A 25,194-nucleotide genomic window follows, 5' to 3' on the forward strand; every position below is an offset into this window, starting at 1 on the left:
GTAGTCATGGCGACCCCTGGATCCCATCACCACCACTGTAAACACATCTGAACCATTTCACACCAAACCACTCTGAATCTCTCTGACCCTAACCCTCACACACTATGGAGGAAATTCTCTTTTAATAACAGAATATATGTATGTGAGTAGTAAAGAACAGTGTTTATCAATGTAAATAAGGGTGCTCATTCCAGAGAAACTAGATGAATTAATTTTTTTTAACAGGCTGCAGGATCATATTTACATTAGTTCATTTTGCACTGGTAAAACTGACCATTTTAAATCAAACATTTTTTCCACCTTATTTAAATGTTAACTCATGTTCCTGGTCATGTTAATCATAATGTTTAAAAGATTAAATTCTTCTTTCTCCATGATCTTAAACATTAAACAAATACCTGATGTAGATCAGATACCACTAAACAATATGTAGGCTTTATGTTTAATTTTCTTAAAACTGTCCAACATCCAGTTCTGGAATAGATTAAATGTCAGATTAAACCGTTTTGTAGTTACAGCAGTTTCAGTCACACATCAGCATCAAAAACCAACAAACACTGAGTGATGAATTGAGCTGAAGTGTCAACAGTGAGAAACAAACACAGACATTTTAGCCCCAAACATGATTTTTAATAACTGCTCTGCTTAAAATGGACACAGCTGTGTTTGTAGTGGATTATAATGAAATGTCAATATTTGTCACTCTGAATGTCATACAGAACAGCTGCACAGATTCGCCCTCCGGATCAGAAAATACCTTTTAAAGAGAAAATAGTTCGGTTTGGATATTATCAGTAAATAATAACTGCATATAATTCAGCTTCTCCCCACAATCACACTCTCGACACCTTTGTCTTCTCAGCTATCACAGTTTTACTCATTCTCGCATTTAAAATAAATAATAATAATAGTTCATATTGTCCAGGAGACAGTAGTACAGTCACATGACCAGGCCAAGTCTGAGTGGGGGTCAGGGGTCAAGGTTCAGCTCAGAGAGAAAGTTCAGCTTGATGAAGGTCAGCAAATCATCAATCAGACAAATGAATGGGAGGAGGTCATGAAGAAACAGGGAGTGATAAAGAAATTTGGGGGATAAAGAAATGGGGGGGATAAAACAGACACAGACTGAAACATGAAGCTGGATTATAAAGTGCTACACGGAGCTCAGCAGTTCAGCAGTTCAACAGTTCAGGGTGATTAAAGGTTCCGCTGAAACGTTCCGCTGGTTTAGAGCGTCTCACTCTCAGATTTTTCAAAGGAAACAAAAGAAGGAAAAACGAGAGGAAACTGATGAGTGAGAGGATCATGTGACCACTTTAACCTCCATTGATGAGGTTCTCTTTTCTCTGCAGTGTCCACATCTGTCTGTGTGTCTGTCTAATACTGGAGCACACACAGAGCAGAAAGTCCAAAAATTACAACACAAAAAACACAAAAAAGCCCATCAAACACAGACGGTTACACACAGAACCATCGACTGCACTCAGACACAAACCCGGCACTGGGACGGCTGTTGCTGTTGTTGTTGCTGTTGTTGTTGCTGTTGCTGTTGCTGTTGCTGTTGTTGTTGCTGTTGCTGTTGCTGTTGCTGTTGTTGTTGCTGTTGTTAATAACAGCTGAAGTTGAGGACAAACAGTGGAATCTTTCTGATAAGATCATTTTTGGGAACAAAAGGAGACAAAACAGAGCTCCAACGTCTGAAATACGTCCTTTTCCTTCAAGAGCTGATTTAGTAACACTGGACTGTAACAGTGATGAAGATGATGATGAAGATTCTCACTGAGAGCTGAAGAAGACAAGACTGAAAACATCACTCAGGCAGAATGAAGTGGATTCTGATAGACAGTCACTCTCAGACAGACTCTGCACATGGAGGCCACAGGGGACGCTGTTTCTGTGTTTATTTCTGCTGAGGTCAGAACAGATGGCTCACACGAAGGACCTTTTTAAGACTGGGCCCCCCACCCCCAACCCACACGTGCACACACACACACACACACACATACGTACACACACACACGGAATGTGTCCCTAAAACTTTGTTGCGAACAGAATAATTATTAGAATGACGACGATGACGAACAGGATTAAAATGATGAGCATCTTCCGGTTCTTCTTCTGATACTGTTCAGCCTAAAGAGGAACAGAAACACCCGTTATCGTCTGTGAAGCTCTGAGTTTTAACTGTTCAGCTCATAAACAGTAAAAGATCCACTGAAGCTGCTGCTTTAACGGTTAAACACACTGTATCTTCATTAAAGCTTTATCAGCTCCTCACCTTCTGCAGCTGCTTCAGTCCGTCCTCTGTCCTGACGCAGGCCTGCTCCACGTTAAAGTCGATTCTGTCCAGGACAGTTCCCTGTTCAGAGTTCACAAAGTTTCACCAACATACAAACATCAGTAGATTCACTGAAGAACTGATCTGATCTGATCTGTACAGTCTGAGACACACGACCTGCCCTCTCTCCTCTCTCTCTCTCTCTGTCCCTCTCTGTCTATCAGTTATAGTCTGAGATGCAGGACATGTCCACTCTTTCTCTCTCTCTCTCTCTCTCGATCACTCACCTGCTCTACCACCATCCCGGCGAGGTCTCTAAAAATCTCGTTGAGGTCAGAGATGGACTGGACGATCTGTCTGATTTCTCTCTCTCGCTCCTCAACCATCACCGTGTTCTGCTCGACCAGAGCGAGCTGGTCATCTGTAAACCCCTGAGAGAGAGAGAGAGAGAAAGGGAGAGAGAAAGAGAGAGATGGGAGGGTGTTGGGGGGTGTTAATTATAGTGTAAGTTGTTTTTAATCAGTTTTATTTGTTGTTTATTTGTTACTGATAAATGTGACTGGTTATCTTCGCTCACCCGATCATACAGAGCTACATCTTCATCCTCCTCCATCAGAGGACCAGAGTCAAAAAAGTGTCGGGACCTTTCTTCTCGATTCTTCATTCCTGAGGATGATGAACAGGTTGTGGATGATTTAAAAGACTTTTTAAAAAACACACTTAACATTGTTACTGTATTTATAAACGTGAATACTTTTTAGCAAAATGCCTACAGATAAACAAAATTCAGCCAAAAATCAGTTTTGTACTTCAAACACACAAACACAGTCAGCAGCTACGAGGAGATTGATCTCCACCATCGTCCCAAATCAGACATTTTAAGTTTAATATCAGCAAATTTACAGACGCTGATGCAGTGATCAAAGGGAGAACTAATCAATACTAAAGCAGCACCGTGGTGTGGGTGGGGGTGGGGGTGTGGGTGTGCTCACGTTTGAGATAGCTGGACTGCGTGTGTCTGAAGCTGGTGGAGAGCTCCTGAAGACTCTGAGCGAGAGATGAGACCACGTTCCTGAGGAGACGCTCCTCCTGCTCAGTGCAGTGACCACAGCGAGACTGCAGCCCCGTCACTGCCCGCTGACACCTGTGGAACATCTGCACACACAGCACGCAGGACAGCTGTGACTCATAGTAACGGATCAGTACATTTACAGATTTATGGCTATAAAGAAGACAGTAATACATGTGGGATGTAATGATATCAGAACACAGAACTGCTGTCTTCTTTACAAGACTGTGGTAAATCTGTTTTTATCTCTGGACCAATCCCGTCACTGGGAAGAGGTTCAGGACGTTTTAAGCCGCATTTTAAACCTTCACACCTGGCTCCAAAACCTGCCTCTGCAAAGACTTGACTTTTATTGACAATTTTAACCTTTTCTGGAGCCGCCCTTCTTTTTACAGAGTTGATGGGATTCATCCCAATAAGCTGGGTTCACAGATTTTAGGCCATAATATATTTTACTCTGTTTTTAACTCCAGATGACTATTACATACCTCAGCTCTTCATCAAAAAGAAATAAATCTGATTTTTATTGATCCAACTCCAATTAATTTACACTCACGAGAAAACCCTGCAGTAAATGCTGTAACAGATCTTGAGAGTTTTAAAAACAGAAAAGGTTTAGGCATAATTCATCTTAACGCAAAAAGCCGACTTCAGAAAGATAAGATGGATCAACTTAAAGTCCTGATTGCACAATCTGATCCAGATATTTTAATACTAACAGAGACCAGGCTTAGACAATCTGTAAGTGATGAAGACGCAGCTTTAAATGATTTTAACCTTTTTAGAATAGACAGAGAATCAAGAGGAGGCGGAGTTGCTACTTATGTAAGAGTAACTATACAAGCCACCTTATTACCTGCAGCCTCCAAAGAAAAATACTTTGAGTTCATAGCTCTGAAAGTGTCCCTTTCATTTCAGCTCTTTTATTTTAGCTGGGATATACAGGCCTCCCTCTGCTTCGTCTTCTGCTCTTGATGAAATAGCCAATCACAATATACCGCCTCTGAAATGCTGGTCCTCTGGGATTTTAATCTTAACTGGCTTTCTAATGCATCCGATTACTTAAAGGAAATATGTGGAAATCTTACCCTCACACAATTAGTCATGGAATCAACACCCAAATCTGAAGGATCCCACCAAATCTACCCTGCTAGACTAAATTCTGTCCAATAAAATGGACAGAATTACTACCTCAGCAGTCTATGACCTTGGCATTAGTGACCACTGTCCCACTGGATGCATTAGAAACAGTTACAAGAACAAAACAGGCTCTTGGATGGAGGTTAGAAGAAATTTTAAACAATGTAATGAACAAGCTTTTCTATCTGACTTAGTAATGAGTGAAATCCACCTTACACTAGAAATTCCAGATGTTGACTTGACACTAAACCACTTTAGCAAATAATTTCTAATGGTGGTAAACAAACATGCCCCCCACAAAAAGCAAAGAATAAGAGACAGATCAAGTCCCTGGTTCACTACTGAAGTTTCCTCATCGTCTAAAGCCAGAAATAAAGCTTGGTCCACTGCCACATGCACAGGAGAGAGAGGCCACTGGCTTATGTTCAGACAACTGAGAAACAGATGTACCTGTGCAGTTAGAAAGGCCAAATCAGATCATTATCTCAGCCTGATTACCAGCTCTACAAACACTCAGAACTTTTGGAAAACTCTAAAATTCCTCTACCCTTCCAACCAGTGTTATAGTTGATGATCAGCTGATATCTGATCAGAAGGAAATCTGTAGAGCTTTTAACACACATATTGCTGCAGCTGGGCACATTTTTGAAAATAATGACTCGAATCTGCTGTCAGGTAAAACTGACAACAACTCTACTGCTTCCCAGAGCCATGGTCTCTTCACACTCCAGCCCTTCTCTCCAATCATAGTAGCTAAACCTCTTACTACTATTAATCCACGAAAAACTACTTGTGAAGATGGGCTGGACCCTAACTTCCTGCCTCTGGCAGCCCCAGTTATTTTAGAATACATAACATAAATATTTAATCTCTCTCTTTTTTCATGCAGAATTCCCAGGATCTGGAAAACAGCTTATGTAACTCCACTGCATAAAGGAGGTGAGGTGGCAGATGTAAATAACTACAGACCAATCTCGAAATTGTCCTGTTTAGCTAAAATCTTAGAACGTCTAGTAAATAGTCAACTTAAATAATTTCTACACGAAAATTCTGTCCTGTTTAATTATCAGTCTGGCTTTAGAGAAAGACACAGCACCATCTCTGCTACCACACTGGTTTTAAATGATCTCTGTGCTGCCATTTTCATTGATTTATCAAAGGCTTTTGATACAGTTAATCACACTCTTCTTTTAAAGAGCTTACAAAAGATTGGCTTTGACACAAACGCACTAAAATGGACCCAAAATTACCTTTCAGACAGACAACAATGTGTAGCACTGAGCAATTACAAATCAGATTTTTTGACCTTATCCAAAGGAGTACCACAAGGTTCAATTTTGGGTCCAGTTTTATTCAATATATATGTCAATGAACTTGCTGCCTCTGCCTCAGACTGCAAAGTACACCTGTATGCAGATGACATGGTTTTATACTATTCAGCTGACTCTGTTTATGCTGCAATAAGAAAACTACAATGCTCATTTAATACTCTGCAGGCTGCTTTGCGTAAACACAAACTGGTTTTAAATGCTAAGAAAATGAAGTTCATGCTGTTTTCCAGATCTACTAATACTGATTGTAATACTGTAAATATCACTACCCTGATGGGGGTATGTAAATGTAGGCAAAAGCTCAGTTACCTATATAGAAATCGTGGACTATGGTGATGTAATTTACAAACACACGGCCAGTTCCCGCAAACTGCTGGACAGTCTATCACTCTGCACTGAGGTTCATCACTTGAGACCCTCATTACTAGAGACCCTTATAACACTCATCACTGTAGACTGTATGAAAAAGTTGGATGGCCCTCACTAGCAGCGCAGCGGGAAACACATTTGTGTTTTATTTTTATTCATAATAATACTCTCCGGCCGTATGCCAGAATATATAACTTCAATGATGTCTGTAAATAAGGGTATTTATCAGACTCGCTCCAGTGGCTGGATCACATGCCAGGTACTGAGGATTTTTACTGAACTGGGAAAAATCTGATTTTAGTTACAGCACCACCGAGCTGGACCCTCACTACAGGAAACACTAAAGCTCAGCTCACTGGGTCACTCAGTCATTTTACACTCTTACTCTCTAAACATCTCCACTCTGCCTCACACTGTTTTACCTGATTCTGACTATTGTTGTCTTATTTTCACATTTGATTATTTATTTGTTTGTTTATTATTATTTACATTCTTATTTTAATGATGATTATTATTATTTTAGTAATTTTAATACATTTTGTGTTTAATTTTTGATTTTATTCTCCTTTATTTTGATTTGATTGGTGTGTGTGTGTGTGGGTGCGCGTGCGTAGAGGTTAGGGTGTGTGTGTGTAACCTGTGTGATCTCCTGTGTAGTGATCTCGATGGCGTGCTCCTCCTCGCTGCTGTCGTCCAGTGTGGGCCGGTTCATGTGTTTGTCATGGAGGCCGGCGAGCTCCTTCATCTTCTGCCGTATGCGCGTGATCTCGTACTGAATCTGAGGAGAAAACGCTCACTGTTCATCTGAGATCATCACCACCACACTGAGGAGAACCAACCGAGGAACCTCCTGCACTGTAGACTGTCTAGGGTTAGGGTTATGGTTAGACTGTGACCGTGATGGAGAACCTTCTCCCTGAACACAGGAACTAATCTGCTGATCCTGCAGAACCTCAGCTCAGTAAAGCTCAGTCATCAAGAACGTAGAAACAAGAACAAGAACACAAAGACACACAGACTTCATGCAGAACCTCAGAAGAGGAGCAGAAAAACTCTCACACTGCTGTGCTCTTATTAACAATTACATAACCAATCTTTTATTTTGATGATTTCTTGTTTACATGTTCTATATTTATTTTACCTCGTCAACACCTTCGACCCATTTGGGCGGGAGCCGCTTGGTGACGCCGATCGCAGCTTCTGGATCCAAACTGATTCCAGAAACCAGAGCCATCCGATCATCTGCCAACTGAGAGAGAGAGCCAGAGAGCGAGAGAGAGAGAGAGCATGAATAAATGAATGGATAAATATTGAGAGTGAAGTTTTTATCAGTAAAAATGTGGTGAATTTGGAACATTAGAACATTAGAACATTAGTGTGTAAACTGTGATCTGGTAAAGTTCTGTGGAGGTGGTTCTCCCTTGTGATGTAGAATGATTGGGTGGTACCTCATCGTACTCCTAATGTGATTGGCAGAGCCCAGCGCAGTCCCATCCAATCAGGAGAGAGAGAGAGAGAGAGAGGAGGAGCCCAGAGCAGATCAGCGTTAAAATAAACACTCTGTTCAGGTTTGGACAAAATAATTTTTCATAAAAACAAAATAAATAATAAAATAATAATACATCAGGCTGTAGATTGTTCTGCTGTGTGAATCAGATACTGTAGTTTTACAGCAGAACAGTAAGAACCTTTTGTCCATTCCTGACCAAAAGAGTAGTATTATGGGATGGCACCTCGTCACAACCGTAACAAAACCCCACAGAACGTAAACAGTAACTTTACCAAGAACCAAAATGTGTTCTGAACCTTAACCGTTACCAGGTTATTCCTTTAGGAAACTCAATCATTTCTGTTCACAATTAAACGCTCAGCAGATTTAAATGAACAATCAGACGGTTTTGATATGGTGGTGACGATGTGGAATCAGATCAAAATCCAAATCCAGAATAATGTTTAAAAGTGAGATCAGAGGAACAAACACTGAATGAGTTTTCTATAAATCACAGATTTAACATCTATTACATTAATCACTTCACAGGGGAGAGACGGTCATTAAAGCTTTTCATTTCATAATCAGCCGACATGCTTTAAACTCCAGGTTAAACAGAACTGAAATCTGAAGAACATGCAGAGAACATGCAGAGTGGAATGTCAGTACACATGCAGGATAAGCAAAGGAGCAGCTGCACCACCGTCACAGCGGAGAACCGGCGCACTGTGATCAGGAACCTCCCCAAAACACAGCAGGAACGTTCTAACCCTAACCCTCAGACTTAAACCCAAAGAGGTCTGAACAAAGTCACTCAGAGAAACTGAACTAATCCGGACTTTTACTGTCGGTGTGATCAGACAAATCAGACGGTGATTAATAACTAAATATTTAATTCTGCTGTAAATCAGCTTGGAGCTGTATATCAGCCTCTCTCTTAGAACACGCTCAAAGACCCGAACAAGGAAATATTTCATACTGTAATTAATCAGTGAACTCAAATATTTCTTTTATGATTGTTCTAGATACATGCAGCTGCCAGGAAGAACGTAAGGAGCCGAAATTGCAGTGGAGCTTCAGACTGCAGAACAGGAAAACATCTGCAGAACACCTCAGAGACAAGATAAGCCAGTGCAGCCCATCTCACATAGCTGGAAAACCACAGAACCCACCACCACAGAACCCACCACCACAGAACCCACCACAGTACAACTCCATTTCAGAGCTTTGAAGTTTATACATATAATAATATATATGATATGAATTTTGTCATTTTTCTGCTGTAATGTTTTCTATTTAGTGATTTTGCTGATTTATTTTTTGCTTCTAAAATTTTTCTTTTGAACTTTTGGCACTTTTTAACTGGGGGCGGAGCTTAGAACGGGTCATTCACCCGTGCTCTCTATTGGTCAATTGGTCATTCTGGACCGCCTGGTCTTCTGGACACTTAATATCAGATTAAAAGAAAACAAGCAGCGTTAATTAATGCTGATTTAACTCATTATTGCTGTTTGCAGTGTATTTTGGACACTTTTTTATTTTATTGTACTATTTTATTGTATTTAGTAGATTTTATTATTTTATTTGAAACTTTTGGCACAAAATTAACTCCACAGTTTAGAGAAGCTTTTAACATTGATAATAAATCTGTAAAATTATGATAAACATCGACACAAAGAACGCAGAGGCATCAACGCCACTTTGCTCCATCATTAAATTCAGCATTAATTAACTTAATTAATTAACAAACTCATTAACGAGCTCTTCCTGAACTAACGAACTCATTAACGAGCTGTTTCTGAACTAACGAACTCATTAACAAGCTCTTCCTGAGCTGAACTGGGTTTGTTAGAGCAGGAAAACACAACATACAGAGCGCTGCTACTGCATTACAAGAACTGAGAACCACTGATCTAGATACAGTATCTGTCAGTGAGATCTGAGTAGAAGAACCGGGAGACAAAACAAAACCAAACCCTTTCAGGAACGTCAAAGCATTCCGGCACTCCGACAAGGTGTAGGTCAAATTAATTCTAGCAGAGAAACCAGGAGCAGCCAGTTTTACACAGAACTACAGCTTCCTCACACACACACACACACAGACACACACACACGCACACACCCACCTCACACCGACACACACACCTCACAAACACAGACACACCTCACAAACACAGACACACCTCACAAACACAGACAGACACACTCATTTACTCACACACACAGATACACAGACACACGCACACACAGAGACAGACACACACATACATACACCTCACACACACACACACACACACACACACACTCACACACACACACTCACACACACACACTCACACACACACAGATACACAGACACACACACATTCGCAAACAGTGAAGAAATGTGTGAGATGTAGCTTCTCCTATAAATCTATCTGACTGAGAAGATCCAGCTCAACTCCACCCCGAAGATCTCCGCACAGTTAACTTCCAACGTGATCTGACCAACCAAGGCCTTCAGGAGCACCTGGACCTAAGATCCACTCCAGGAGTATCAGTCTCCAGGACGGAGAGCCGAGCGCTGCGGACGTGGGATAAACATCACTCACACAGCTGAACTGATACTGATGGCCTCATATTCTGAGGAGACTCCAGTTCAGACAGACGCAGCTCAGACTCTGAAAGATGGATATTCAACAAAACCATCTACAACAACACGAGGTGGATCTCTTTGTGGGACGCAGTTCTCATTTCCAGAAACTGCTCCATAAAGTTATACTTCTGTAGTTACATGTACAAAAGTGAAATCTGAATGAAATTGTACCATCAAATTAGTATTAAAAAATGGGCCAAGTCCAAAACATAATGGTTCTTACTGATGGTTCCTGGGTTTTTACTGATGGAGCATCACTTCATTAACAGCTACTAGCGCTGCTCTGTAGGCGACCCTGCCAGTCTGCAGTGACAGCAGAGGAGGGTAAAGTTCAGCTCCTCACTGCTGGGCTTTAGTTACATTTAGGGCATCATACGCCTTCAAAGAGGGGGGCATTTATTTATTATCACCCACCCCTAATTCTTCAGTTATATGAAGCTGAACTCAGATATTCTCCAGGTTCTCTTTTGAATTTTCTTGTTCCACCATTTACGGTTTCACCATAAAGTGTTACTGATGCTTTAATGACGGTGGCTGACTGTCTCACATTCACTATACGAGTCTCAAAGTCTTAACAGATTATAACACACTGGGCGCCTGGTTTCTAACCTAACCCAGGTTTTTTTGGGTGACTGAATTATTGGGGATCCACACTAAACGACTTGTCAACTGTTGCTGAACCAAACGGACCTCAGTGAACTCGGTGAACTCTCTAAATTTGGGCGAACTCTCGCGTTTTCCTGTTACTAGGAGACGCAAATAAACAAACTGCTGCTGCTGCTGTTTTCTCTGCTGTTTGCACTGAAACAGTAAAGAAGCAGCAGGTAAACATGTTTAACTGAGGATCACTGATTAAAGGGTCCGATTGATCCAAAATTCTGAAGAATAGAGCCAGCTCAGCGTAACCTGGCTTAACACACGCGTCAGCCTCGAGTCCTCGCGGACCAAAACACTGCAGACTTCAGCTCACTGCCTCCTTAAACACTCCTGATTCTGCTCATCAGCTAATTTGCAAGACATTCATAAATTGAGGATAAACGCTGATTTCCACAGCACTTTGACCCAGAAGGTCCCCAGTTTGACAAGCCTGCACTAACATAACTGGGGTGGCTGTGTTTCTGTCTGGGTGGCACTGCTGTGGGGGTTCCAGGTGTTTCCATGATTGGAAAACTCTTCTGTTGATGTCCAGATGTGTGTCTGCATTAAGGCCTATTTACGGGCCAGGCAACGAGCGTCACTCAACAAAAAATGACATAATACACACAAAATGTGTGTCTGCTGGGCGTCACAGACCTCGTCAGTACATCAAAAAATTTGAAAGGGCGCAGATGTTGTTGCTCTCTGATTGGACAGAAACTCAAACTTTAAATCCTGGATTGTTGCCGTGGTGACAGTGTGCGGCTGTGTTTATGGTCTTGCTGCTCGGCTACTTTCGGAAACAGAACGGGTCGCCAGCTATTCAGAACCAGGATCGGTATACATTCAAACCTTTTTCCGCGACTGTGATGACTCCATTGGCTGCCTGTTAAATTCCGTATTAATTACAAAGTTCTTTTATTGACGTATAAAGCCCTACATGGGCTCGTTCCTGAGTACCTACAAGACCTTATTTCCCATTATGAGCCACCACGATTACTCAGATCACAAAGTGCTGGCTTTTTAATAGTTCCCAAAATTCAGAAGGTTTCAGCTGGGGGAAGAGCCTTTTCTTATAAATGATCTTCCAGAAAATGTTCGGGACTCAGACTCAGTCGCAGTCTTCAAATCTAGGCTGAAAACTCACTTGTTCAGTTTAGCTTTTGGTAGTTAATGTTCCCCCTTACTGTGATGGACTAGCGACCTGTCCAGGGTGTATCCTGCCTTCCGCCCAATGACAGCTGGGATAGGCTCCAGCACCCCACTGCGACCCAGTAGGATAAGCGGTTTAGATGATGTATGTATGTATGTATGTATGTTCCCCCTTGGATAAAGGCAGCAGATCCAGGGGTCCATGGACACAGGGAATTATAGTAAACTGAGACGCTGGTGCTGTCGTCCCGCCGCTCGCACGCCATCACTCAGGTTTGTGGATGGTGGAGCGGAGGGATGCCAGATTGTCTCAGGGTGTTCCCGTGTCTGTGTGTCCTTTTGGTTCTCTCCTTTTAGTTAAGGTGTTATAGTCAGATTTGCCGGAGTCGTTAGCCACACTCTGGAAATGTTCACATTCTCTGTTTTACATACACTCAAACAGAACAAAACTAATTCCATCTCCCTACCTTTTTCCAAGTAAACGACTGCCCACCTGCCGGACGGACACTGATGGATGATTGTCTGCGGAGCTCTCCTGCTATCTGCTTCAGACCAGTTGCCCACGCCCCAGTCGCCGCCACTTGCCCAGCTACCGCCACTTGACTTGGACTAGCTGCCCACTCCCACTCTACACTGAAGTTTTCATGGACTCCTAACTACTACAACTACTGCTACTACTATTAATATTAGTAGTATGATAATTTTGTAGGTAGTTTGACCAGAGGAGGATGGGTCCCCCCATGTGAGCCTTGGTTCCTCCCAAGGTTTCTTCCTCAGCTCTGAGGGAGTTTTTCCTGGCTTGCCCACTTGGAGGATTTACATTTCATGTTAAAACTTTGTCCTTAATGGATTTCTGTGAAGCTGCTTTGTGACAACATCAGTTGTAAAAAGTGCTATACAAATAAATTTGACTTGACTTTAAAAAGTTGGCTGAGTAGAAAACTCACCCGAGACAGTGCGCTTTTGAGAAAACTGCTAATCTGGCAACCCTGCATGACTGAGAAGTTGTGAGTGAAACACATGCGTGTGGAAAATAAGCAGTGTTTTGGTTGCCGTAGCAACGCTGCGGCTTAAAGTCCTGCTGTTAATGCAGTTTGACTGGAGCAGCTGTTTTCTGTTCTGCGTGTTTCTCTGTTTCTGTGATACGAGTTTTCATAGAAACTGCAGATGATGCTCTATTCCGATGTTTTCTCGCTGGTGCTGGACTATGAAAGCCTGCAGCGCTGACCCGTCTGTCCACTCGACTGGACTATAAACTGGCCTTTAATGTTCTACAGGAAACTCAGCGCTTTAGATTTTCTGGATCATTCATTTTGACCTTATTGGACTCTTCAGTAAACAGAGGCGGTTGTGTTTCTATGGCAGCCGCTGAGTGACATGTGTTCAGCTGTGACGTTGCTGCACTGATACATTCCATCCGTTGCGTCACTGTGACCCAACAGGTCCTGATCTGCGCATTAAAGGAGAAGCTGGGAGCAAATCTTTCACAAAAAAATCTTTTCAAACATCAGCCCAATCCTAACTTTACACTCTCTGATCTTCTATGACGTTGTATTGATCATGTAGCTGGTGTCGCTCGCGGTGCTGTTACTAATGAACATAATCGATGACGGAGGGTCTGCAGCTCCTCCTCGGCTTTCAGTTACACAGCAACTCAAAATCAGGCAGCGTTTGTTGAAGCACCACTAGCTTTCAACAAACTCAGACTTTTACAGGACAGACAGTCAGACAGACGGACAGACAGCTGTAACTCTTAGACACGCAGCTGAAGCTGGCCTGTCCGAATTCCTCCGTTCCACCTTAAATGGTGCAGTAGTTACACTAAAGTGCAGAATGGCGTCTAAGTACTGAACCGTTTAAGGTGGAACGGGAAATTCGAAGAGGCCAGATTCAACCTCGTCTCATACACACACACACACACACACAGAGCAAAGCAGATGTATTCACACAGAAACGTGAACGTTAGACTCACCGCAGCACTGCTACGTGTGTTCAGAGTGCGGCGGGGCTCTTTTGTACTCACTTGCTCTGCCAAAATCTGCCGGTTTTGGATCGCATTGTTCCGCATTAATAAGAAGGCGTCGGTCAGGCGCCTAGTTGCCATGGCTACTGCCTTTACCGGAGAGCCGGAGAGCCGGTCAGCGCGATCTAACAGAGCTTTTCTAACGCCAGATCGTCCCGGATCACCGGCTAACAGACGGCAGCGCCGCAGAGGGAGCAGACAGGCTCGATAACCGATCACCGATCAGCTCCGGTTCGGACTGACCGGCCGCTCCCTCTCCGACTGTCCGCGCCGCAGCGACTCTGAACGCGGCGAAAAAACACACATTAGACGGTAAACCGAGCCGCTTCACCGCGGAGCAGTCCGGCCTCCACCGACACTAAACATAAATACGAGCTCTCAGAGTCACTTCCGCCTAAGACGGAGATGCTCAGTGTGAAGGAGAGAGAGCACAAACATGAGAAAATAAAATACAATAAAAAAGCGTTTCGACTTAATAATCAGTAATAAGCCTTACAATCAACGATGTCTTATTTCATTTGTACCAATTTTACAACACTATTAAAATGGAGCTGTTACAATATCGTTATTTTGAGCTTTTCTCGAGTTGCTCATCTCGCATCTGTTTACGCTCTTCGCGTACAGCTTCCGAGTGAACTACGGCGCCTCAGAGGAGCCAAACGCGAGAATTCAAACGGGCACCCTGAAGATTGCGCGTATGACCGCGGGGGGGCAGTGCTGCGCTGAGCTGAGATTATTTCTGATCAGAGAACCAGAGCCGGTGTATGACGAGTCTGGCCTCTTCCTATTTCCCCCGTTATATCAGAAACAGGACTGCTGATCAGCAGAGGGCGTCCGCGAGTGAGTCCTCAATGAATGGGTGTAAATGCTCCATATCAACCCATTCATTTTTGGCTCGCTCAGGAGCGCCCTCTAGTGTTTGGGAAACCCGGAAGACATTATAGAGTGGTAATTCTCCTCTCTTCAAGTTCTCTGAGAGAACACCTCACGTTATGATGTCAGTGAGCACAAACAGCCAATGACCTGCTCCGCTCGCCACCCAATCAACACTCAGTAGCAGTAATGCTAAACAATTAGCACTTAGCAGTAAACAATTAACAATTAGCAGTAATGTTAACCAATCAGCACTTAGTAGAGGAATGTTAACATCCTGCTTCCCAAAAGCCATTTGCTTAAAAAAGGGAACATACAGGTTTAAGTGATTAGAAACTATTTTAACCTTTTGTCTTAGCCATTTAGCTCCATTCTCTTCCATTCAGTAAGGACTCGCTCACGGGCGCCATCTGGTGTTTTACAGTTCTGTTTTTGCTATAACAGGAGAATCAGGAAGAAGCCAGATACGAACCAGCTCCAGTTTCTGACCACAATGGAACCTTTTCACATTTCCGGGGTTCTCACTTCCATCGGTTTCTTTTTTTTTTTTTAATGTAGATGAAATGAATCGAGTACAGCTCTTAAAACACGTGTTAAAAATAAATAAATAAATAATCGGTTTCTAACTGGACACATCAGTGTTTTCAGACAACACGTTTTGGGTTAAAAGTAACTGAAATATTTCTATACCCAGTTATGGATAAGTAACATAGGTTAGTGTGTTGTTATTTAACTCATCACTCTTTAGAGTGTAAAAATGTATAGAGGGAGAAGAGAAAAAAAGAAGAAGAAAAGGGCTGTTTCACAATAACGGAAATTTGTAAATATGCCTAATAAAGAATAGTTATAGGTCTTTATCGTCTTTAACACATTTCAGTGATTCACTCATACGTTTTAACTCATTCTTCCAGGCTGAGTTTAAATAAAAAAAATTTCTGTATAGAAAAATTCTCCAACAACATCAACACAATATTGAGAACAAATGTTTTCCAGCAAAACATCAAATGTGAATGGTACAAAAGAAGAAAAAAAACTGTCACACTTCCCTCTGGCCTGACTGAAACTACAGCCAATGGGGCCACCCAGGACTCCAATTCCCAGAACTTCTTTGCTGCAAAACCTGAACCGTTTTCTGTGTATGACCTTCATTCCAGCTGTATCCTTTTGTTCTGTGTTGGTTTTCTGGGTGTTGACTTTCTGCTCTTCATGGAGGCCTTTTTAATTTTAAGTTCAGAAGTTGGCTTATTTAACTGGGATCATGTCAAATCAAAATATATTCATTTCACAGACCTTGTTCAGCCTGTAACACATTTCAAAGATTGACCACCAAGGTCATGCCTAATCTGCAAGCTATCACCTCTATTGAATGACACCTCTATTGTCACTTCTATTCAGTTCAACTGAGGCCCACTTGATATACAAGCTCCTGACCCAGTCTTTTTCCTTAACCCTCTTTCATTCATTTTCTGCCCCTAATGTTCTGACTCTAACATTAGAACCTTTGTCCTTAACCATTAACTGTAACTCTACAGCCCTATATTTTTTTTTCCTTAACCCTAATTTCAACATGAATCCTCTCACTGTAATTATCCTTTCTGTTATCCTAACACTAACCCTGAACATACCTTTAATGACCCTAACCCTGCTGAACCTGTGACTCTAGTTCTAGTGATCCTAGCTTTACTGACCCTAAACCTTCTGACTCAAGCCCCACTGAGCCTAGCCCTACTGACAGTAGCTTTACTGACCTTTAGCCCTTGTGACCCTAGCCCTAGAAACCCTTACACTACTGATCCTAATCATAACCCATACCATACTGACCTTGGCATTAATGAGTCTAGCCTTACTGACCCTCATAGTTCTGTAACACTAAATCCACCCTAATGGTCCTAACTATACTGAACCTAGTCCCAGCTAAAGACCCTAGTCATGCAGACATTAGTCCTTGCAACCTCAGCCCTATTGACTCTAAATATCCTGACCTAATTCCTAGTGACCCCAGCCCTATTGACTCTTATCCTACAAACTTAGGCCTTGTGACACTTGCGTTCCTACTTGCTGTCACTAGCGGCAGGTTTAAGGGATGCTTGTGACAAAATCCAATTGGTCAGTTTAGATTGGCATCTGACCAAAACCCATAAGATTACGAGGAATGAGCTGGAGCAGATGCTGACTGAGGCCAAGCGGAAACGCATCATACAGAAGCTTACAGAGCTCAGGTCCCGTGCACCTGCACCGCCCATGGTAAGTGAGTTAGATCTTAGAATGCAAACCTCCGTAAGAGCCATGTCACGTGGTTCATTCTTCACATGCACCACCTGAGCAAGATTGAACAGTTCACGAATCTGAAGTTCCTGTATGACTTCCAACAGATCTGAGAGTAAGTATAGAGTTCCATGTTCTAACATTGACCAGATTTTTAAGCCATGCATGATGGCTTTAAGGCTGGCTTTCGTTACAGGTGACCTGCTGTCCTGCTCCAGCAAGGCTACACCTCAACCTCCATAAAGAACATGATGCTCAACGTGACCACGTTCATAAGGCATGTACAGCTCAAAAAGCTCCAGAGGGACAACTCGCAGAGGATCAAAGCCCACCAGCAGACAGTCAAGTAGAAGAATTCAAGTGATTATGTGCCATTTACCCATACTCTCACAGCATGTATTATAATTATGTGTCTTTTGTGCAGTCTGTCTCATTCTGCATTTTGCCTCCAGAATTGCTGAGACCCAGCAGCGATTTAGGAACCTTCATGCACATCGACTCTTGCAAAGTTTCCAAGCTGACTGGTGAGTTAATGCCCAGTAACAGAGCTTTAGGTTGACTCTTTAAAGCACCCATGGGTGACTTTCTTTTTCTCTGCCCTCAGATATGATCCAGAGAAAGCCCCACGCCAAGCTATTCAAACTGCTGCAGGGGTATCTTGCCGGTTATCTGGCCATACTGACCAAGCACCTCCTGGTAGTTTTGGCCAAGCTCAAGAAGGACAAAGTGCAGGAGGCTGAGATGGACACCCAGAACTGGGCCATGATATGTGTAAGGCCCATTTCAGGTCCAATCTCTAATTTCTCTCACAGTGTTTTTTTTGGGTTCTGGTTTGAGTGTAGAGTGAACCCCATGCCATTTCAGGTTGACCAGCACAAAACCGCCAGAGCATATGGGAACGCTTTCCTGACACTCCTCCCACAAGAAGTGGACTGGCTCAAAGGCCTCATGGAAGTGTCACCGCACTTTGGCAGGGAGCGGTGCCCCTATGTGTTCCAGTTCAATGGGAAGCAGCTCTCCAAGTTGAACACCAAACTGAGAGCTGCATGGCATCACGCCGGGATGCATGGCCAGATCAGCTTTGGCTTAATACGGACCGCAATCTCCAGCCAGGTAAGGAACCATCATCCATGAAATGTGGGTCTTTGGCTGGGCATTGTCGTTTCACACTTGCCCCTGCCCAGAGCTCCATGCTTAAGCTGTTCACTTTGTATTTGCAGGTGAGGAAACGCCTGCCTGCTGAGGAGCGAAAGCTTGTTTGTGAGGGGATGGCCATGAAGTTGCGACAGCTGATCGCTTTTACACTGCAGTACCCAACATTCAGGATGTGTTCCATGTGACTTCTGCATGAAGGCCATGGAGCAGGACAGCCTGGAGCTCAGCAACCAGAGTTCAACCAGTGAGGACGAAGACACAGACAGCTGCTCATCCATGGGTGACAGCAGTGCAGAGACCTAGGTTTAATAAAATGTTTGAAAGGAGTCATTTGTCCATTTGTCCTTTGTCCACACAGTAGCACACACTGGGAGAGCTTACACAGGTTTAGGGGAAGATGAGCCAAGTCTCCCCTTTGTGTCTTTCGCTCCTAGGTGGTACGGTTCATAACACATGCCATGTGAACCGACCCATAGGGCAGATTGAAAACTTTTTTAACCCAAGAGAGAGCATTACATTTGGGGTGAGGGGTTTTAGAGTTAGGGCTATTGCTGTACTTAGGCTTAAGATCAGGTCCAGGCCCAAGGTAGACTTATGGTTAGGCTTGGGTTAGGGTTAGGCCAGAGGTTTGGTTTAGGCCGTAGGTTCTGTTTGGGTCCTTAGGGTTAGGGCCAATGCTATGCTTAGGCTTAAGGTCATGTTTTAGACTCAAGGTGTGCCTACACTTAGGATTGGGTTAGGGCCAGGCCAGAGGTTTGGTTTAGGCCCTAAGTAATGTTTGGGACCTTACGGTTAGGGCCATGTTTTAGACTGAAGGTGGGCCTACGCTTAGGATTGGGTTAAGGCCAAGCCAGAGGTTTGGTTTAGGCCCTAGGTTATGTTTGGGGCCTTAGGGTTAGGGCCAATGCTATGCTCAAGGTAGGCTTAGGGTTGGGTTTTAGGGTTGAGGTTAGGTTTTAGGGTTTGGATAAGGTTAGGTTTAGAGTTTAGGTTAAGTTTCAGGGTTAGGTTTAGGGCTAAACCTCAAAACCTAACCTTAACTCTAACCCCTAAACCCTAAACCCTAAACCCTAAAACCTAACCTTAACCCTAAAGTCAGCCCTAAATCTAACCTTAGCCCTAAAACACAACAGCAAGTCAGAGAACGAACAGGTGTGGTAGAGTAGATTAATGAATTTTAGGAATTTTAGGACACATCATCAGTAGTGTACCCCAGAGTCATCAGGTGTTTCGGCCTTTAAACACTATACACCCTCATCTGAGGCGGCCAGCCATAGGTTGATCAAGCCCAGGCTTGTGTCCCATGCCCAAATCAGTTATTTATTTTTAAAGTATTATATTGTATAAAAGCTAATGCAGTGTTTTAGATAAATGCTGTTGTATTTTTAAGAACGCTATTTTTAGCCTTTTTTGCTTTTTACAAAGTTGGATTTTTTATTGTTAACTGTGGTGTGTGTGCTGATAGAAGACTGGGCGCTCATTTAAGATCTGTTTGCCCCAGACCACCTTCCCTGCGTGCTGTCCTAGTGGACCCAGAGAGGCTGAATACTTACCCCTTGCCCAACTGACCCTTCGTTAACACCGCTAGGTTGCCCAGGTCAGCCAGACAAGGTCTGAGAATTTGGGCCTATCCCAGTTAGTCTCCCCGAGCGACGGGTAGAAAACCAGGACCGGAAACCGTGCCCCAACCACCCGTTGCCAGGTGGCTGACTCCAAGACCCGGGAAGGTAGGTCCCGTGCAATACGTCACCTCCCAGACAGTCTTGGGCGGAGGTCCAAGCCGGCGGATAGCTTTCCTTCGAATTCCAGGCCGGTGTGGTCCAACGCTGAAATATTTCCGGAAAGATACCAAGCTTCTACCGCTTTGGATCCCCTATTTGGGGTTGTACACCAATGGCGGACTGGTCCCTCCACCGTTTAGGTGCAGGGATTCGTCAAGCTTCTACCAGAGGCGCTCACCCCATCTATCAGCATTGTGGTTTTCTGGGGGATTTGGATCTTGGCTGTGGTAAAATCCATCGCGGTGAACTCTTGTATTTTTATGTTGTAGAATTGTTCTTCAGAGTACCAGCTTTTATTAGCAAAAAACCCCGTGTCCGTAAATGGCATCGTTTTGGAGTTATTAGCATTTGAAGATTTGGTTTTGTGACCATTTGCATATTGGGAAGACTCCCAGCATTCCTTGAGAATCTACCATCATCTAGACTTTTGTTCATTTTGGTGTGGTTCCTGGTTTTGTTGGCTTATTTGATATAATGGCTCCCTATGACAGGGAGTCACTCGCACCATTCTCCCCCAAGGGACGAATAGTGGGCTCCAAATTTGGGCTTGTAGTCCCAAGTTATAGTTTGGAGTCCACCCCTGGTTAAGGTGGGGGGCCCCGTTGTTTGGCCCCCAACCACAGATTGGGTGGGGGGGGGAGAGAGTTAGGGTAGAGGTTTGGTTTAGGCCCTAGGTTATCTTTGGGGGTTTTAGAGTTAGGGCTAGTGCTGTACTTAGGCTTAAGATCAGGTTCAGGCCCAAGGTAGACTTATGGTTAGGCTTGGGTTAGGGTTAGGCCAGAGGTTTGGTTTAGGCCCTAGGTTCTGTTTGGGGCCTTAGGGTTAGGGCCAATGCTATGCTTAGGCTTAAGGCCATAAGGTTAGGTTTAGGGCTAAGTATAGGGTTTAGGGTTAGGTTTAGGGCTAAGGCTAGGGTTAGGTATTAGGGTTTAGGGTTAGGTTTAGGGCTAAGGTTAGGGTTAAGGTTAGGTATTAGGGTTAGGTTTAGGGCTAGGATTAGGGTTAAGGTTAGGTTTAGGGCTAAGGTTAGGGTTAGGTTTTAGGGTTAAGGTTAGGTTTAGGGCTAAGGTTAGGTTTAGGGTTAAGGTTAGGTTTAGGGTTCAAGGTTAGGTTTAGGGCTAAGGTTAGGCTTGGGTTAGGGTTAGGCCAGAGGTTTGGTTTAGGCCCTAGGTTCTGTTTGGGGCCTTAGGGTTAGGGCTCTAGTTAGGTTAGGCTAAGGTTAGGGTTAGGGTTAGGTTAGGTTTAGGGTTAAGGTTAGGGTTAGGTTTTAGGGTTTAGGGTTTAGGTTTAGGTTTAGGGCTAAGGTTAGGGTTAGGTTTAGGGCTAAGGTTAGGTTTAGTGTTAGGTTAGGGTTAAGGTTAGGTATTAGGGTTTAGGGTTAGGTTTAGGGCTAAGATTAGGGTTAGGTTAGGTTTAGGGTTAGGTTAGGGTAGGGTTAGGGTTAGGGTTAGGTTAGGGTTAGGTTAGGGTTTAGGGTTAGGTTTAGGGTTAGGTTAGGGTTAGGGTTAGGGTTAGGGTTAGGGTTAGGGTTAGGTTAGGGGAACATACAATGACTTCCCCCATCAACTGTCATCAGACAATTGTGGTTGGATAGGAAGATCAAGGGTAATGCACGGGCCGCCGCTTGTTAAGCAATGCCATCGGGCCTTCCAGTCCCTCTGTCCAGGAGTAAATTTCCTTTTATTTATTAATTTATTGGAAAATTGTTGCAAGTTGACATAGTTGCATTAGGTTTGTATTTATGTTTGATTCTTCCAACTGGATCGCAAGGCAAAGAACAAAGAGGTGAAGAGAGGGATGCGCCACTAGACTGAGCAGGGCACCCTCAAGACCTGGCTTGGCCTATGTTTTTCACCTATTCATTCTCCTTCCCACGACCGCAAGTCAGAGAACGAACAGGTGTGGTAGAGTAGATTAATGAATTTTAGGAATTTTAGGACACATCATCAGTAGTGTACCCCAGAGTCATCAGGTGTTTCGGCCTTTAAACACTATACACCCTCATCTGAGGCGGCCAGCCATAGGTTGATCAAGCCCAGGCTTGTGTCATGCCCAATTCGTCTTATTTATTTATACTTTCAGGTGTTTTATTAAGTTTATGGTATAAAAGCTTAGCATTTTTTATGTGCAGTCGACAGTTTCAGCGTCTTGGGCGAGGTCCAGCCGGCGGATAGCTTTCTTGAATTCCAACCCTACCCGATTCCCTAACCCTAGGATTAGGGTTAAGGTTAGGTTTAGGGCTAAGGTTAGGTTTAGGTTTTAGGGTTAAGGTTAGGTTTAGGGCTAAGGTTAGGTTTAGGGTTAAGTTTAGGGCTAGGATTAGGGTTAAGGTTAGGTTTAGGGTTCAAGGTTAGGTTTAGGGCTAAGGTTAGGCTAAGGTTAGGGTTAGGCCAGAGGTTTGGTTTAGGCCCTAGGTTCTGTTTGGGGCCTTAGGGTTAGGGCCAATGCTATGCTTAGGCTTAAGGCCATAAGGTTAGGTTTAGGGCTAAGGTTAGGGTTAGGGTTTAGGGTTAGGTTTAGGGCTAAGTATAGGGTTAAGGTTAGGTTTAGGGCTAAGGCTAGGGTTAGGTATTAGGGTTTAGGGTTAGGTTTAGGGCTAAGGTTAGGGTTAGGTTAGGTTTAGGGTTAAGGTTAGGTTTAGGGTTAGGTTTAGGGCTAGGATTAGGGTTAAGGTTAGGTTTAGGGCTAAGGTTAGGTTAGGGTTAGGTTAGGTTAGGTTTAGGGCTAAGGTTAGGTTTAGGGTTAAGTTTAGGGCTAGGATTAGGGTTAAGGTTAGGTTTAGGGTTCAAGGTTAGGTTTAGGGCTAAGGTTAGGCTAGGTTAGGGTTAGGGTTAGGTCTTAGGGTTTAGGGTTCAAGGTTAGGTTTAGGGCTAAGGTTAGGGTTAGGTCTTAGGGTTTAGGGTTAGGTTTAGGGCTAAGGTTAGGTTTAGGGTTAGGTTAGGTATTAGGGTTTAGGGTTAGGTTTAGGGCTAAGATTAGGGTTAGGTTAGGTTTAGGGTTAAGGTTAGGGTTAGGTTTTAGGGTTAGGTTTAGGGCTAAGGTTAGGGTTAGGTTTTAGGGTTTAGGTTTAGGTTTAGGGCTAAGGTTAGGGTTAGGGCTAAGGTTAGGGTTAAGTTTAGGTATTAGGGTTTAGGGTTAGGTTTAGGACTAAGCTTAGGGTTAAGATTAGGTAAAGGTTAGTTTTCAAGGTTTATGGTAAGGGTTAGGCATTGTGGTTTGGTCTATGTATAGATATTTATGTTTGTTTAGGGGAACATACCATGACTTCCTCCATCAATGGTCCTCCGACCATGTGGTTGATAAATCCAACTGCATTGCGAGGCGAAGAACAAAGAGGCGAAGAGAGGAGTGCGCCACTAGACTGAGCAGGGCACCCTCAAGACCTGGCTTGGCCTATGTTTTTCACCTATTCATTCTCCTTCCCACAACCGCAAGTCAGAGAACGAACAGGTGTGGTACAGTAGATTAATGAATTGTAGGACCCATCATGGATAGTGTACCCCTGAGTCATTAGGTTAGGTTTAGTGTTAATGTTTGGGTAAGGGTAAAGGTTAGAGTTAGGGTTAGGTCTAGTTATAAAGTTTTATTTTAAGAGAGAAGTGATAGTATTCCTTAGTATTGTGTTTGACAGGGGACCGCTGGGATTCGAATAGCATGCTTGGTCCGAAGGCTCTGGCTGGGTTAGGTTAGGGGAACATACAATGACTTCCCCCATCAACTGTCATCAGACAATTGTGGTTGGATAGGAAGATCAAGGGTAATGCACGGGCCGCCGCTTGTTAAGCAATGCCATCGGGCCTTCCAGTCCCTCTGTCCAGGAGTAAATTTCCTTTTATTTATTAATTTATTGGAAAATTGTTGCAAGTTGACATAGTTGCATTAGGTTTGTATTTATGTTTGATTCTTCCAACTGGATCGCAAGGCAAAGAACAAAGAGGTGAAGAGAGGGATGCGCCACTAGACTGAGCAGGGCACCCTCAAGACCTGGCTTGGCCTATGTTTTTCACCTATTCATTCTCCTTCCCACGACCGCAAGTCAGAGAACGAACAGGTGTGGTAGAGTAGATTAATGAATTTTAGGAATTTTAGGACACATCATCAGTAGTGTACCCCAGAGTCATCAGGTGTTTCGGCCTTTAAACACTATACGCCCTCATCTGCGGTGGCCCACCATAGGTTGGTCAAGCCCAGGCTTGTGTCCCATGCCCAATTCCGTTACTTATTTATTTATAACTTTCAAGGTGTTTTATTAATTATATGGTATAAAAGCTTATGCATTTTTTATGTAGACAGTCAGACAGTCTTCAGACAGTCTTGGGCGGAGGTCCAAGCCGGCGGATAGCTTTCCTTCGAATTCCCTAACCCTAACCCGAATTCCCTAACCCTAGGATTAGGGTTAAGGTTAGGTTTAGGGCTAAGGTTAGGTTTAGGTTTTAGGGTTAAGGTTAGGTTTAGGGCTAAGGTTAGGTTTAGGGTTAAGTTTAGGGCTAGGATTAGGGTTAAGGTTAGGTTTAGGGTTCAAGGTTAGGTTTAGGGCTAAGGTTAGGCTAAGGTTAGGGTTAGGCCAGAGGTTTGGTTTAGGCCCTAGGTTCTGTTTGGGGCCTTAGGGTTAGGGCCAATGCTATGCTTAGGCTTAAGGCCATAAGGTTAGGTTTAGGGCTAAGGTTAGGGTTAGGGTTTAGGGTTAGGTTTAGGGCTAAGTGTAGGGTTAAGGTTAGGTATTAGGGTTAGGGTTAGGGTTAGGGTTAGGGTTAGGGTTAGGGTTTAGGGTTAGGGTTAGGGTTAGGGTTTAGGTTAGGGTTAGGGTTAGGGTTAGGGTTAGGGTTAGGGTTAGGTTAGGGTTAGGGTTAGGGTTAGGGTTAGGGTTAGGTTAGGGGAACATACAATGACTTCCCCCATCAACTGTCATCAGACAATTGTGGTTGGATAGGAAGATCAAGGGTAATGCACGGGCCGCCGCTTGTTAAGCAATGCCATCGGGCCTTCCAGTCCCTCTGT

The 25,194-nt window shown here is 43.6% G+C and overlaps 1 protein-coding gene and 1 long non-coding RNA gene across 4 annotated transcripts; one reads left to right on the top strand and one right to left on the bottom strand.

Moving 5' to 3' along the window:
* Positions 1–608: 608 nt before the first annotated feature.
* Positions 609–14,504, bottom strand: stx16 (syntaxin 16). Of its 3 annotated transcripts, none has more exons than XM_036571635.1 (9): positions 14,123–14,504; positions 7,636–7,647; positions 7,329–7,436; positions 6,825–6,965; positions 3,271–3,433; positions 2,856–2,944; positions 2,566–2,709; positions 2,279–2,359; positions 609–2,133 (listed from the first exon to the last, which is right to left on the bottom strand). In XM_036571635.1, exons 1-9 carry the CDS (start codon positions 14,201–14,203, stop codon positions 2,032–2,034), a joined length of 921 nt encoding a protein of 306 aa, XP_036427528.1. In that variant the 5' UTR covers positions 14,204–14,504; the 3' UTR covers positions 609–2,031. The 3 variants fall into 3 exon arrangements, with proteins under 3 accessions (XP_036427528.1, XP_036427527.1, XP_036427529.1); XM_036571634.1 differs by having other exon boundaries at positions 14,072–14,504; XM_036571636.1 differs by lacking the exon at positions 7,636–7,647.
* Positions 14,505–19,562: 5,058 nt separating this feature from the next.
* LOC118808736 lies at positions 19,563–22,731 on the top strand. The gene is made up of 3 exons (XR_005007299.1): positions 19,563–21,072; positions 21,630–21,642; positions 22,711–22,731. It is a non-coding gene; the product is annotated as an uncharacterized LOC118808736 (long non-coding RNA).
* Positions 22,732–25,194: the final 2,463 nt, after the last annotated feature.

The sequence above is a fragment of the Colossoma macropomum genome, unplaced genomic scaffold, assembly GCF_904425465.1.
Source record: "Colossoma macropomum unplaced genomic scaffold, Colossoma_macropomum, whole genome shotgun sequence".
NCBI classification, from domain to species: domain Eukaryota; kingdom Metazoa; phylum Chordata; class Actinopteri; order Characiformes; family Serrasalmidae; genus Colossoma; species Colossoma macropomum.

Excerpts from the sequence above, each read along its gene's own strand:
- stx16 (XM_036571634.1), bottom strand. The coding sequence starts at position 14,203 with ATGGCAACTAGGCGCCTGACCGACGCCTTCTTATTAATGCGGAACAAT. Across the intron at positions 3,434-6,824 it reads CTACACAGGAGATCACACAG|ATGTTCCACAGGTGTCAGCG; the intron begins GTTACACACACA and ends CTGTGTGTGCAG. Across the intron at positions 2,945-3,270 it reads GCAGTCCAGCTATCTCAAAC|GAATGAAGAATCGAGAAGAA; the intron begins GTGAGCACACCC and ends CATCATCCTCAG.